Here is a 15554-nt window from a genome sequence, read left to right on the forward strand (position 1 = left end):
TGTCTGACCTGTGGTAGAGCATTCAGAACTCATAATGGTCTGATCAGTTAGATACACTATAACTTAATTCTAACAGAGTGGTGTGAATTATGGTCCTTTTCCAGAAAGAAAGACGATCATTACCAAGCACTGTGTTAAGCACTAGTGACACAAAACAGGCAAAAGACAGTCCCTGCCCTCAAGGAACTTACAGTCTAATGAGGGAGACAATATGCAAATAAATATATATCAAGAAAGTGATGTACAAGATAAATAGAAAAATAATTTTTAAAAGAAAAGTACTGGTGCTCACTTCGGCAGCACATATACTAAAATTGGAACAATACAGAGAAGATTAGCATGGCCCCTGCACAAGGATGACACGCAAATTCGTGAAGTGTTCCATATTTTTTAATAAAAATGACAATTCTACCAAAACTAAACTGTCTTTTTAGTGCCCTACCAATCAAAATTCCAAAAAATTACTTTAACGAGTTAAAAAAATGTAAGTAAATTTATATGGAGAAATACAAAGTCAAGAATTGCCAGGAGCTTAATGAAAAAAAGTGCAAAAGAAGGTGGCTCAGCCCTACCCAATCTAAAATTATATTATAAAGCATCAGTCATCAAAACTGTTTGGTACTGGCTAAGGAATAGAGTGGTGGACCAGTGTAATAGACTAGGTGTAAAAGCAGGAGAGGAGTATAGTAATCTGCGTTTGATAAACCCAAAGAGTCCGGCCATTGGGATAAAAACTCTGTCTTTGATAAAAATTGCTGGGATAATTGGAAGTTAGTATGGAAGAAACTTAGATTAGACCAACACCTCACACCCTTTACCAAGATAAGATCCAAATGGTTACAGGACATAGATATAAAAAACAATACTATAAGCAAATTAGAAGATCAAGGACTAGTCTCCCTGTCAGATCTATGGAAAGGGGAACAGTTTATGACTAAGGAAGAGTTGGAGAACATCACAAAAAACCAATTAGATGATTTCGATTACATTAAATTAAAAAGCTTTTGCACAGATAAAACCAATGTAACCAAGATCAAAAGAAATGTAGTAAATTGGGAAACAATATTTACAACTAATGATTCTGACAAAGGACTCACTTCTAAAATATACAGAGAACTGAGTCATATTTTTAAAACAAAAAGCCATTCCCCAATTGACAAATGGTCAAAGGATATGCAAAGGCAATTTACAGATGAGGAGATCAAAGCAATCCATAGCCATATGAAAAAATGCTCTAAATCATTGATTATTAGAGAAATGCAAATTAAAGCTTCTCTGAGGTACCACCTCATACCTCTCAGATTGGCCAGTATGACCAGGAAGGATAATGATCATTGTTGGAAGGGATGTGGGAAATCTGGGACACTATTACACTGTTGGTGGAGCTGTGAACTCACCCAACCCTTCTGGAGAGCTATTTGGAATTATGCCCAAAGGGCAACAAAAATGTGCATACCCTTTGACCCAGCAATACCACTACTGGGTCTATACCCTGAAGAGATGAGGAAAAAGGGTAAAAACATTACTTGTACAAAAATATTTATAGCAGCCCTGTTTGTGGTGGCAAAGAATTGGAAATCCAGTAAATGTCCTTCAACTGGGGAATGGCTTAGCAAACTGTGGTATATGTATGTATGTCATGGAACACTATTGTTCTATTAGAAACCAGGAGGGACAGGATTTCAGGGAAACCTGGAGGGATTTGCATGAACTGATGCTGAGTGAGATGAGCAGAACCAGAAAAACACTGTACACCCTGACAGCAACATGGGAGTGATGTTCAACCTTGAAGGACTTGCTCATTCCATCAGTGCAACAATCGGGAATAATTTGGGACTGTCTGCAAGGGAGAATACCATCTGTATCCAGATAAGGAGCTGTGGAGTTTGAACAAAGTGCAAGGACTATTCCCTTTAATTTAGAAAAAAAATAACAGATATCTTATTGTCTGATCTCGTTACCTCTTAGACTTCTCTTCTCTTTAAGGATATGATTTCTCTCTCATCACACCCAATTTGGATCAAGGTACAACATGGAAACAAAGTAAAGACTGACAGAGTGCTTTATCTGGGGGGAGGGAAGCAAGATTGGGGGAAAATTGTAAAACTCAAATAATATCTTTAATAAAAATAAATTTAAAAAACAAGAAAAGTACTGGAATTAACAGGTGTTGGAGAAAACTTTCTGTAGGAGGTGGACTTTCATTCTGGACTTAAAAGGCAACCATGGAGGTCAATAGTCAGAGCAGAAGAGGGAGAACATTTCAAGGATAGGTGACAGCCAGAGAAAATGCCCAGAGAGGGAGTGTATTGTCTTGAACATTCCTGGAGGCCAGTGTCACTGGATAGAAGGATGCTTGTCACCCTACCTATTTTTACAGAGTTACTTAAGGCTCAAATAAGATAATGAATATAAAGTATTATAGAAATCTGAGATACTGTTGATAATATTTTGTCAGCCATTATGCTAAACACAAGGAAGCCCTTGCCTTCGAAGTTTACATTCAATATCAGGCATATACCTTGCACATGTAAGATAATTTGAGAAAGGAGAGAATGATAACAACCATGAAGATGAAGGAAAGCTTCATGGAGAAGGGAACATCTGAATTGACCTTTGAAAGGGAATAAGGATTCTGAGAGATAGAGATGAGGAAAGAAGATGAGGAAGATAGCTTGTGTAAGCACATTTGAAAGGTATATATATATATATATATATATATATATATATATATATATATATATATTTCGAGTTTGGGGATCATCTAATAGTTCAGTTTGGATTTGGGGGGGCTAGAAAGTGGAATATATGAAGGAGAATTTTGTAAAATAAGGCTAGATGCCATAGTGACATCAGGAAGATCTGGTTCAAATCCCACCTCAGACATTTAACTGCTGTGTGCTGTTGGGGAAGTCAATGCCTCAGTTTCCTCATCAGTTTCCTCATCTGTAAAACTGATAGAGTTGGACTTGATGACCTCTTAAACCCCTTGTAACCCTAAATCTATGATATTTTAAGTGCAGAACAAAATATTGTTTGAGTCTCAAGGAGAAAGATTATTGCTGTCATTCTGGAAGGCTAACCTTCATGGAAACCTCAGAATTTGAATTAATCTTTAAAGGCTGCATAAGAATTCCTTTCAATTCCCAAAACATTTTAACAGGCAAAGTTGGAGTGGTGTGCTTCCAGACCTCAGGAACACTGTGAACAAAGTCATTGAAGCTAGGAAATAAAGGGTTTTTTGTTTTGTGTTTTCTGGGAATAGGAGACAATTCAGTTTGACTGGGAGCACCACATGTCAGGAGGTAAAACCAGATAAGGCTGGCAGGTTCTGCTACAACTGATTGTGGAGGACCACAGAGAAAGAAACTGATGGAACTGAGGCAGCTGGTCAGAGTCTAGAGACAAGGGATTTAGGCAATGAATGTTTCCTGGAAGAACAAATAATGGAAGAGGTCTGGGAATGCTATAAGAAGAGCTGTCCAAATCAACAAACATTTATTAAGAGCCTGCTTTATGCAAGACTCTTAGAGAGCTGCTGAATATATTTATATCCTCTTTTAGCTGACCCCTCCTCTTCCAGGATTCTTGTTCTGGCCCTTACTACCTTTCTCCTGAACTAAGTTAAATGGGATCATAGACCTGAAACTGTAAGAGAGACATCAGAAGTCATCACATCCGACTGTTTCTCTGCATCTCTAATTCTGTCTCTGTCTCTCTGTCTCTCTGTCTGTCTGTCTGTCTCTCTCTCTCTCTCTCTCAATAAATAAGGAAACTGAAGCTCAGAAAGATCAAGTAATTTACCCTCAGTCCCTCAATGACAGAGCTGGGATAGAACCAAGATCCTGTGACTCCAAGGTAAGGCCATCCTCCTATGACTCCTTCTACTACCTTCTACATAATGCACATTTCAGCTAAATTGAACCTCTCTCTACTCCGCATTTTTGACCATCCTTTCCTTCCTCAGTGCCATTATTTACACCATTCCCAAGGCTAAAAACAGGCTCCCCACACCCCCACCCATGTCTTTTGTAGTCCTTCCCTTTCTTCAGATGCTACCTCCCCTACAAAGCTTTTCCTGCCCCGCCCTAGACCACAGCTGGAAATGATTTCTCCTTCCCCAGATGTTTTTATCCTGCTTTGTCTGGGCTTCTCCTTTTGAGTTTCTCTCTTATACCAGTGTTATTTGAAATTTTCTTTTGCAGCACCCTTAGATCATAAACTCCTTGAGAATAAGAGATATCATGGATAGTCATCTTTGTATTCTAGCCTCAAACTCAGCATCTTGCATTTAGAAGGTATTTTTTCAATGTTTGCTGAGATTTCCCATGCATCACCTCTCCTGGAGTACAACAAAACAATCCTGGCTCCATCCCAATGGCTCCTGAGGCCAGACTCCAGCCATTGGAGTTGGGGCAGCTCCCCCAGGTGGTCAGAAGGAAGACTGATTGCTTTGTCTGTCTGGTTCACATTCCCAGGGGGCAGGAGCAGCTGGCTGAGGGGGAGGTAGTTGGAATAACAAGCACAAAGCCCTGGGATTAGTCAGCGGATGGACTCAATACTCCATAAACAAACCAGTGCTGGGTGGAGTAGTGAGCACCCTGTGGCTGGACTGGGAAGGAGGCCCGCTAGCCTGACTAGAGAAGGACACATTCAGAGGAGGGATAATGGCTTGGCTGTTTTGGCAACCTGGTTAACATGAAGGACATAGCCTTCCCTTCTGAGAATTCACCAGTGCTGATTTCTATAGGCAGACTGCTTCCACAGCAAGAGATGCCCTTCTGGGATTGAGATTCGATTCCATTCAAGTGGAAAGCATTGATTATTCTCCTATTGTGGCCCTAGCCCAAGAGATGCTAAGGAAAAAAAAAAGAAAAACCTCCAAGGATTATCCATTCCACAATACATGACAATGGATTTTCTCACCTCTTTCCAAAGAGTGAAAGAATTACTTGTGAGATCTTGAACAAGTAACTTAAGCCTCAGTTTCCTGGCTTGTTTAATGAGGGGTTAGAACGTCCTTTGCAGTTCTAAACCTAAAATTCTATGATGATGTCTCTTGAAAACTATCCCTTTGCAGTCTGAGAGAACACCCCTCCGAAGGGTTTTTCTAGTGCTCTAGTGCATTCATTCATTCAATAGATATTGACTGTATTAAGTTTCTAGGATAAGATGCCAAATCAGAGTTTATAATATTGTTATCTCATCCCCTTCTGATAGGGAATAGAACTCACCTGTGTGTTGAGAGAGCTGACTTTGGAGTCAGAAAGACCTAGGTCCCTATGCTATCTTTAAATGTGCACTGGTTGGGTGACTGACCCTAATCAAATGTCTCAACTTCTCAGTGTCCCAGGCAACTCTCTAAGATCATAATTTACAGAGGAAATACAAGGATACTGGGAGTTTCCTCATCCAAGATTTCTTTCACCAGTGAAATCATAGAATTGGTTCCATAGCAATCCTTTCCCCCCCACACCACTACCCACCCACTCCTCTCTAGTCCACAACCAAACCAATCCCACTCATGGTAACTTCCTCACAACTTTAAGCTGAAAGGTTCAGTAGCAAGTGTTAAAATTAAGAATCATATTAATAAAATAAAGATGGTTCCCTGGACCAAGTATCAGGAAACTTCAGTAGGCAGGATTGATTGGAATGGAAAGATTGAAATCTTTTTGGCTCTGGAGTCGGGGGACCTGGGTTCAAATTTTGTCTCTGACATTTACATCCATCTCCTGCTCCTCTGAGAAGGGCAAATTCTTAACACTCCTCAGCCTCCTCATTTAGAAAAATTAAAAATTGATCAGCTGGTTTTCTCTGAAGTCCTTTTTTGCCCTAAATTTATGATATAATGAATCCTGACTCTACTACTTAGTTGGGTAACAATGGCACCTTTGCTTAGTCTAAATTTCTTCAAGTGTAAAGTGAGAATAAAAAGATTTTCCCTTCCAACCTGACAGGGTCATTGTGAGGAAAGTTCTTTGCAAGTCTTTTTTTTTAATTATTTAATTCTGTGTTCAAGAAAAATCTGAACATTTCCCATATAAAAAATATAACATAAAAAGCATTGTATATGAGATAGTGAATCTCTATTTCATAACTTACTTTTTAAACATATAAGTTCACCATGTTACTTTCAAAATTGTCCTGTTTATCTGTGCTCTTTCTGAGCTGCCTTTTAATATCTTCTGTGCATTTCACTGGACCTTTTTTTGTGCCAATCTTTCTATCTGCCTTTATTTCCAAAATTACTGTCTACCACCCAATTAAAAAATAAAAAATATCTTTTGTAACAGATATGCACAAACAAAAACAATTCATCCAGTGACCATGTCTGAAAAATGTATGTACAATAAAGTATGTATTACTTCTGATATTTCTCACTTCCTTAGTATCTTCCCTCTTCAAGACCCCTAGATTCCTCTGGAATCTTATGTTTATATTTCAAGACTTCTACTTGGCTCTAGTCTTTTCATCAGGAGTGCTCAAAAATCCTCAGTTCCTTTACAAATCCATTTTCTTCTATAGTATATATTCAGCTTTGCAAGTTAAATTATTCTTAATTTTAAGACTTATTGTTTGCCTTTTGGAATGCTTTAGGCTAAGCTCTCTCATGTTTAATAGAAGCTTCCAAGTTTTGGGGGGGGGGGGATAGTTGCTTTTTTGTGATCTGACTCATTCCTTCAGTTTTCTTCTTTATGCCTACACTCAGTATTTTTTTCTTAACCTAGAAACTCTGGATTTTATCTACAACATTACTATGGACTTGACTTCTACCACAAAGTTAAAGTCATTCAACAAAAGTTATCAATTCTCCCCTCTTCATTTTACTTCATCCAGATATTCCCCCCTCCCCCAACTATCTCTTCCTTCACTTCCATCTTAAATAATTAGGCATCCCTTCTTCTTGTCAAGGCTAGTGTCTGCATGTGCACCTTTGATCCTATTCCCTGACCCTGATCATCTCACTGTCTTTTATCTTTAGTCTCTATCTCTCTCCTAGCTCTTTCAGGGCTGCTTAAAAATATATCCATATATCCATATTTCCTCCATCCTTAAAAAACAAACAAAAATCCCTTCACTTGATCCTATCAGCTTCTCTGGATATTGTCCTGTATCTCTCCTCCCCTTCATATATAATCTGCTTAAAAGATCCATCTGTATAAGGTGTTTTCACTTCCTCTCCTCTAACTTGATTCCAGATTTTCCCATCTGAATTCCAGCCTCATCATTCAATGGACCCTCTCCAATTGCCAATGATTTCTTAGTTGCCAAATGTAAGGCCTGTTCCCAATCCTCATTCTTCTCAATCTCTTTGGTGCTTTTGAAACTATTGTCCACCTCCTTCTGGATTCTTCTCTAGGCTTGGTGACTGTCCTTTCCTCATTCTTCTCCAATCTCTCTGCTTTTTCCCATGCTCTCATGCTGGTTCTTCATCTATATCATGTGTGCTAACCACACATATCTCTCAAAGCTTTGTCTGACCCTCCTTTTTTTCCTCTGTACTCTTGCAAATCTCATCAGCTCTCACTGTTTGAATTATTACACAGATGATTAATTTAATTAATAATTTAATAATTACACAGATGATTCCCATATCTACATATTCATATATAGCTCTCTCCTGAGCTACAGAAATACATTACCATATTTTAGACTTCTCAAACTAGATATTCAATAGTTCCCTCAAGCTCATTATGTCCTAAACAATTCATTATTTTTCCCCAAATCTTTCTCTCTTCTGAACTCCTCTGTTACTGTTGTGGGCACAACCATTCTGCCAGTCATCCTGACCCACAACTTTGGAGTCATCCTCAACTTATCACTCTTATTCACCTCATATATTCAAACTGTTACCAAATCTTGTCATTTTTACCTTCACAACATAGATCCCCTTTTCTCCAGCTACACAACCATCACCCCAGTTTACTCTAGTGTAGGCCTTCATCTACTCTTACTTGCAACAACCTTCTCTTTAGGCTTCCTTTTTCAAATTTCTCCCTACTCCAATTCATCCTCCACTCAGCTGTCAAGGTGATTTTTCTAAAGCCTTGGATGTCAACTTCCCCCTAAGCAATCCCAATCAGTGAGCTTCAATGTCTCTGTCTTACCTCCAAGATAAAATATAAAATGCTTTGGTTTTTAAAACTCTTCATAACTTGTCCCTTCCCTACCTTTCCAATCTTCCTGGTATCCTGACACTCAGCTACACTAGTCTAAAAGCAGTTCCTCAAAACTACCCTCCATCAACTGTCCCTATGTCTTTGTATAAATTGTTCCCCTGAAATTCTTTGACCCCTCACCTCCTCCTCTCAGTTGACTGGGTTCCTTCAAGACTCAACTCAAGTCTCATCTTCTTCATTTTCCACATTTTCCTCTGAGATTGCCTTTCTTCCATGAAGGTTTGGTTTGGGTGTCACTACTGTAACTCTAGGTTTATCTGCTAGGGCTTCACCCAATAAATTTGTTCTTAGTGATAGTTACTCTTAGCAGCAGGGTCTGCTTGAGCCTGATAGTCATTAACAACCTTGGTGAGAGCCCCAGCTTCTCTGAGACACATTTAGGAGACAGAAAGTATCCCACTCAATCTACTGTCTTCCTCCCTCCACCCCAGCATCTTCTTATCCTCTCTCCACCTCCCAAGACTATGACTTCATCTCCACCTCCCAAGACTATGACTTCACCTTAGGAAGCCCTTGTTATCCCCAAACTCATTTTCCCTCACTGTTCTCCTTAAAGTCCTCTCCAATCAATCTGAGCATGTCTCCAGCCAAAGTAGAGTCTACCAGGTTGACTGACAAGAAGACATAATGTTCATTCCTGCTATCTTCCCCATGGGCTCATAGAATTGTTGTGAGGTTCAAATGAATTAATATATGTAAATCATTTTACACATCCTAAAGTTGCTAAATAAATGCTATTTGTTGTTGTCATCATCATCATTGGCATCTTCTTTGGTTATTATACCTTATAGTTGATTTAATTGATCTGAGGAGAAGACCTAAAGGGAACAAGATAATTGTTTCCAAATAGTAGAAGGGCTAACACATGGAACTAGATTTACTCCAATTGGTCCCAGAGAGCAGAAGGGAGAACCAAGAGTAATGGGTAGAAGGTGCAATGAAAAACTTCTTAATAATTAGAACTGTCCAAGAGGATAATATGTCCCTAGAAAGGCAGCTCATTGAAGACCTAAAGGTCTTCTGGACAATTTCTTTTTTTTTTTTCTTTAGGTTTTTGCAAGGCAGTGGGATTAAGTGGCTTGCCCAAGGCCACACAGCTAGGTAATTATTAAGTGTCTGAGGCCGGATTTGAACTCAGGTACTCCTGACTACAGGGCCTATGCTCTATCCACTGCACCACCTAGCCACCCCCCTGGACAATTTCTTAACTGGTATGTTATAGTAGGGATCTTTTTGGTATATGAGTTGAACTAGATAGCCACTGAGGTCCCTTCCAATTTTTTTTCTGTGATCCTGATTTTATGATACTGTATCTATAAAGTTCTGAACTTGGGTCACTAGAAAAATGGGGGTGCCCCAAGCAATAGTAGAGAAGTTTAGAGGAGCAGGAGGAAGGAAATGAGTTCTATTTTAGATAGGATTAGTTTGAGATGCCCACAGAACATCCAGAGGAAGTTATTAAGAGGTAGTTGATGATATATGATAGCAATTAAGGAACAAGTTAAGCAATTAACTCTAAGCATGTAGAAATGGGATTCATATGTATAAAGATAATAATTGGGGCAGCTAGGTGGTATAGTGGATAAAGCACTGGCCTTGGAGTCAGGAGTACTTGGGTTCAAATCCGGTCTCAGACACTAAATAATTACCTAGCTGTGTGGCCTTGGGCAAGCCACTTAACCCCCTTTGCCTTGCAAAAACCTAAAAAAAAAAAGATAATAATTGAACCAATGAGGACTGATGAGATCAGAGAGAGAGAAAAAAAAAAGAAAGGAGAGAGATAAAGAGAAGAAATAAAGAGGGAAGAAAGAAGAAAAAGATAAAAAAAAGACAGAGAGAGGACAAGAGAAGAGGGCTCCCTACAAAGCCCTTGGGTTAGGAGAGCAAGAGATGGATGATGATTCATCAGAACTGAGAAACAACAGTCAGATGACCTGGGAAAAGAAAATATTGGTATCCTGGTAACTAATGACTGAGAAAGTATCCAGGAGGGAGATGTAGTATCAAAAGCTATTGGTTGATTGGTGTCCTTCATTCTAGAAGAGGACTAAAATGACAACATTATATTGGGGTTAAGGTATAGTGTGTCCAACTATGATTGATCTGATCAATATGAATTCAGAACTGTACCATGGGCTGGGCAAATAGTCCATAGGAACATTTCAAGTGGAGTTGTTTCTAAATTTTCACTTCTCATTTTTCTTTTGAGCTACTTCAGTTCTGCTTTACTCATAGAGTCAGACCCTCTTTGATGTGACCATGCTATGTAAAATGGCCTGTGTCAGTGTCTCCCATGTCTCACAATTTATTCCAAAGCTTTTCAGAGAGATCTTGAGACTGTTCTTGTTTTCCTTCTTCTGCTCACCATGGAAGCACCTACCATGCTTTAGTTCTCATAAAAAAATGTCTTTTAGGTAAATATACTTAAGACATTTGAAAAACATGACCAGTCTGTCAGAGTTGTGCTCTCTGCAGTAAATTTGAATGTTTGGTCATTTAACTTGAGAACGGAAATTCAGTGTCCAGTACCTTATATTTCCTGGCATGGCACTGGTATATCCAGGTTTCACAGGCATATAGCAATGAAGTCAATATATTGGTTCTATAGACCTTCAGTTTGGTAGATAGTCTAATACTTCTCTCCCACATTTTCCTTCCAAACACCGAGCTAGCTCTGGTAATATATGAGTTAACCTTAGCATTTATATGCACATCCCTGGAAAGCATGCCAAGGTTAGTGATCTTATCCACAACTGTAAAGAGAGGCCAGAAAAGATAAAGATTGCATAAAGTTTAGAGTGTCTACCTAGAAGTGTGTCTGCTGTGATTTGGGGGCTTATGTCCCATCTGGACTGGAGTGAAAAAAGTTTTTTGAAAGCTATGTGGTACAGTGGAAATAGCAGTGAATTTGGGGTAATGAGACCTGAGTTTGAATTCTGACTTTACTCTTTACTACCTTGTGAGCATGGACAAGTTATAACCTCTTTGAGAACCAGTTGCTTCAGCTACAAAAAAAAGACAGGATTGAACTAAGTGACCTCTAAGATTCCTTCCAGTTCAGGATCTATAATCCAGGGACTCTATGATGAGCAAAGAGAGATAAAAACGACCACTTGGCAGGGATAGCAAGATCAAATGAAGGCTTTTAAGGAAAAGGTCTGTAGACTTGAGCATGTTTGTCAAGATAGGAAAGAGACAGTAAGTAAAAAAAGACTGGAGATGAGAGAAGAGGTAATGATCATGGGAGGAAGCTCCAAAAGAAGTTGGATATCCTTACATGAATGTCCCATTGGCATTTCACACTCAACAAATCCAAAACTTAATACAGATCTATCACTATTCTCAACTTTACTTTTTCTGCATTATGTATGCCACACACATAAGAATACAAAACAAAGGACAAAAATGTATAAGGATAAGTAAAGTACCATGATCATTAAAAACAGAAAGACATTGCATTTGGTTGATGGGATCAGGAAAAAGCTTCAAGGAGAAGGTGACATTTTATAGGATCATAGATTATTATTGGAAAGCACCTTTGAGGGCATTGAATCTAACCTCATTTTATAGATGAGAAACTGAGGCTAAGGAACTTGCATGGGATCACACAGCTTATATCTGAGGCAGAATTTGAATGTAGGTCAAATTCTGTGCTCTCTCCACTACTTCATGTTACCTTTATCTTGAAGAATGGATAGATTTTTATAGAAGAAGGGTTGAGAATGTATATTCTAGGCAGAGGAAAAAGAACAAAGGAAAATAAGATATATTCAGGGAACTTAATTCAATCCAATTTAATAAACATTTACTAAGACCCTACCATGTGTTAGACCCTGTGCTAAGCACTGGAGACACAAAAAGAGACCAAAAAACAGTCCCTACCTTCAAGGTGCTTATAATCTGATGGAGGAGATGACATACAAGCAAAGATAAACAAAACAAACTATATACAGTATAAATAGGAAATGATTTTTAAAAGCACAGCACAGTAATTAGAAGGGGTTAGTGACGGCTTCTTGTGGAAGTTGGAATTTTGGGTGGAACTTTAAGGAAGCCAGGAAGATGAGTGGTGAATCATCCATCAGTTTGACTGAAGGAGGAGTAATAAAAGATGGAATGGGCAAGATAGGTTGGGTAGTAGAAGTTCTTTGATGGATTTGTTAAAGATTCATCAGTCATTTTAAAATGTCTATTGTGTAAGGTCTTCTATTAGACTCCAAGAAGACAAACAAAACTTTGATAGATCAATCACCTTTCTTCAAGTTTCCAGTCTAGAGACACAGAAATAGCATGCACAGTATTAGGCACTGGGAGGCACAGGAAGTTTGGATAAGACCCATTTACCTGTCCTCAAAGAGCTTACAGTGTAGAGATTCACAGATAAGTATCACAGGATAAATTCACTAGAGAGGTACAGTAAAGTTATTATTAATAGGGAATCTGAGAAGGCGTCAAGATGGAAGTAATTATCTGAGATAGACTTTCAAGAATAGGTGGGAACTCAATGGATGAAAGAGGGGAGCTTAGGGAATATCTTGAACAAAGAGATAGAGACAGGAAACTACAGGATGTTTGAAGCTCTGGGATTTTGTCCAGTTAAGTCAGAGCAAACAGTTAAAGAGGAAAATAACATGAGATTTGGTTGAAAAGCAAGGGTACTGCCAGGTATTTGTGTGCTAAAAGAATGATACTATTAGTATTTTGGGTTAGGATTTTTTGTGCTTCCCATTTGGGACCAGGATCTGGAAGAGAGAATGAAAGGGAATCTATTTCCCAGAAGATTCTAGTCTGAATGTACAGATACAAGAAACTTGGATGGCCTGGGAAAAACAACTAATTCAAAAATTGAATTCTCGGCCTGAAGAGTTCGAACTTTCCTATGGAGGCAAATGAGAGCAAGATTTCTGGGCAGAGGAAAAGTGAGATGAGCAGAACTGAGATGTCCAGATCTGTACATGAGGAAAATCGGGGTTGAGTGTGATGGACATCGGAAGAGGAGAGCATGGAGTCGGGAAGCCCTAGGAAAGATCAGACACCCGACCTTTTCCCCTTCATCCAATTTAGTGCTGAGAATCTTCTGCCCTCCCCCCGCCCCCAGCTGAGCTTCCCGGACTTTGGGATGGGGATTCCATAACCCTTGAGTTGTTCTGTAAAAAAAAAAAAAAAAAAAAAATTAAAAGTTTCTGAAAGGGAGCGTTTCTGGCCAACTAGCTCGAGGCCTTTTGAGGGCTGGTAAAGGAGAGAGAGTCATCCAGGGGCTGGATCCGTGAGGTACGAAGGAAAGAAACTGCTCTTGGAAAAAGAATGGTTAGCAAAACAAAACTGTGTGGGTGTCTTGTGTTCCTCTTGGCAAGCGCGGCCGGCCGGCGGCAGGCGGGCCGAGGACTCGCAGACGCACACTAGGGGAGGGGGAACGCCTGGGCTCGGCTGCCCCCTCCCCCAGCCTGGGTCCTTGGGAGAGGAGGCCGGCGGGGGGCGGTTAAGGGGGCCGGGAGGGGGACTGGGAAGGGAGGGATCTCCCTAGGCTGCTGCAAGGGCTGCTGTTCCTGGACCTGGATAGACTTGGGACAGGAAGGGGGGTTTGCAATGAAAGAGGCTCAGGCTGAAGCGAGACTGTTTTAAGACTTGGTTCCCAGACACCCTCCTCCCTTCTGCTTTTCCACTCCCCTCAGTCCCTCCGTGACGAGCCAACTTTTTTCTCTCTCTGCCTGCGAGCTTACACCTCGATACTCTGTCTCCCTGCATCTTGGTCTCTCTCTCCTTCTCTCCTGATTTTGTCCGGTCCTCTTTCCTCTCCACCCTTGCTCCTTTTCTATTTCTCTTTTCAATTGGCCTCTTTATCTACTTTTCTTACTGCTCCTCTTCTTCTCCTTTCTGTCTCTCCCTTCTTCCCTCTCATCTTTTGCCCTGTTTCTCAGAAATGAAGGAGGCAAGAAAACTAGCCCTTAGCTCACAGGTTTCTTCTTCAACTCTGGCTGCCTTGCAAAGGACGTGGAACTGACGGATGGGGAGGGAGGGGACAGAGGTGAGGTCCTCAAGGGACTGCCAATGTGGGTACCTCCTGCACCTGGATTTGGGGAAGACCTGCCCACCAGCCACCAGCTGCTCAGAGGGATTGGACAGGAATGCAAGGAGGCACCCCCTCCAGAGAAAAAGAATGGACACAGGAATGTGCACTGACGCCCCAGCAGAATTGATGGAAAGGAAGCTAGCTGGCTCTTGGACTCTCTCTCCTTAGCCAATCGCTCCCCTACCTGCTTCCAGTGCCATAAACAACATGGTAATACTTTTCCTTTTTGTTCTCAGGCTTCTTTCTCTTCTGTTTCTCAGGTGTTGTATGAGTGAGTGACATGGGGCTCAGAGTACTTAGGAGCAGGAAAGGAAAAAAAAGCGAGGGAGGGCCCCAAGCACTGGTTGGGGGGAAGGGAGTACTGCTTTTTAATATGATTTTTTTTTTTTAAATAAGGGACCATGCCCTGGTTTTGTGCCCAATTGCTATGTCACAGCAGAAGTTCACAGGAACTCAGATTCAATGGACCAGTATTTTTCAAAAGCTCTGGAAAGTAGGTTGCTATAGTATTTTGGGTTAGGATTTTTGTGCTTCCCATTTGGGACCAGGATCTGGAAGAGAGAATGAAAAGGAATCTATTTCCCAGAAGATCCTAGCCTGAATCTACAAATTCAAGAAACTTGGATGGCCTGGGATAAACAACTAGTGTCTGAATTAGACCTTTTGGTGGTTTTTGAATTCCTGGCTCTGGGAATCGTGTGCACACACATGAGAGATAGCTTGGCATAGTCACTATAAAGTCATCAGCCTCACTCAAGAGACCTGGGTTGAAATCCTGCCTCTGACACACATTAGTCATGTGGATATGAGTAAATCACTTCACTTCTCTAAGACTATAAAATTAAACATAGGATGGGGTTATTTTTAGGTTTTTTGCAAGGCAGTGGGGTTAAGTGGCTTGCCCAAGGCCACACAGCTAGGTAATTATTAAGTGTCTGAGACCAGATTTGAACTCAGGTACTCCCGACTCCAGGGCTGGTGCTCTATCCACTGAGCAACCTAGCCGTCCCTAACATGGAATGTTCAACTACAGTGGTGGAAGGAATTTTCATATCCGGAGTTTCTTTTACTCACTAAATTGCAGATAAGTCTGTCTTCCCCTCCCCACCAAGGAAATGCACCCATAACCAACATTATTATACATTTAGAAAAGCATTGATACCAGAACATGCTAATGTACAAACATTCATTCTTTTAGCACACAAATGCCATGACAGACATTCATGTTACACATGTATCAACATATATTTACAGGACATATACACACAGACACAAAACACCATAGTTCTGAGTAAAGAGAG

General features: G+C 40.3%; 1 protein-coding gene and 1 non-coding gene across 2 annotated transcripts in view; both read left to right on the forward strand.

Annotated features, from left to right (window-relative positions):
* The first annotated feature begins 284 nt into the window (after positions 1-284).
* LOC141510305 (U6 spliceosomal RNA) lies at positions 285-391 on the forward strand. Its single transcript, XR_012474809.1, has one exon. It is a non-coding gene; the product is annotated as a U6 spliceosomal RNA (small nuclear RNA).
* Positions 392-13698: 13307 nt separating this feature from the next.
* Positions 13699-15554, forward strand: part of KIAA1755 (KIAA1755 ortholog) — an 81518-nt gene continuing 79662 nt past the window's right edge. Inside the window, exon 1 of the mRNA XM_074211906.1 lies at positions 13699-14463. Within this exon, the coding sequence (XP_074068007.1) occupies positions 14461-14463 (3 nt within the window). The 5' untranslated portion in view covers positions 13699-14460. The remainder of the gene's footprint in view (positions 14464-15554) is intronic.

The sequence above is a fragment of the Macrotis lagotis genome, chromosome 1 (assembly GCF_037893015.1).
Source record: "Macrotis lagotis isolate mMagLag1 chromosome 1, bilby.v1.9.chrom.fasta, whole genome shotgun sequence".
In the NCBI taxonomy this organism is placed as follows: domain Eukaryota; kingdom Metazoa; phylum Chordata; class Mammalia; order Peramelemorphia; family Peramelidae; genus Macrotis; species Macrotis lagotis.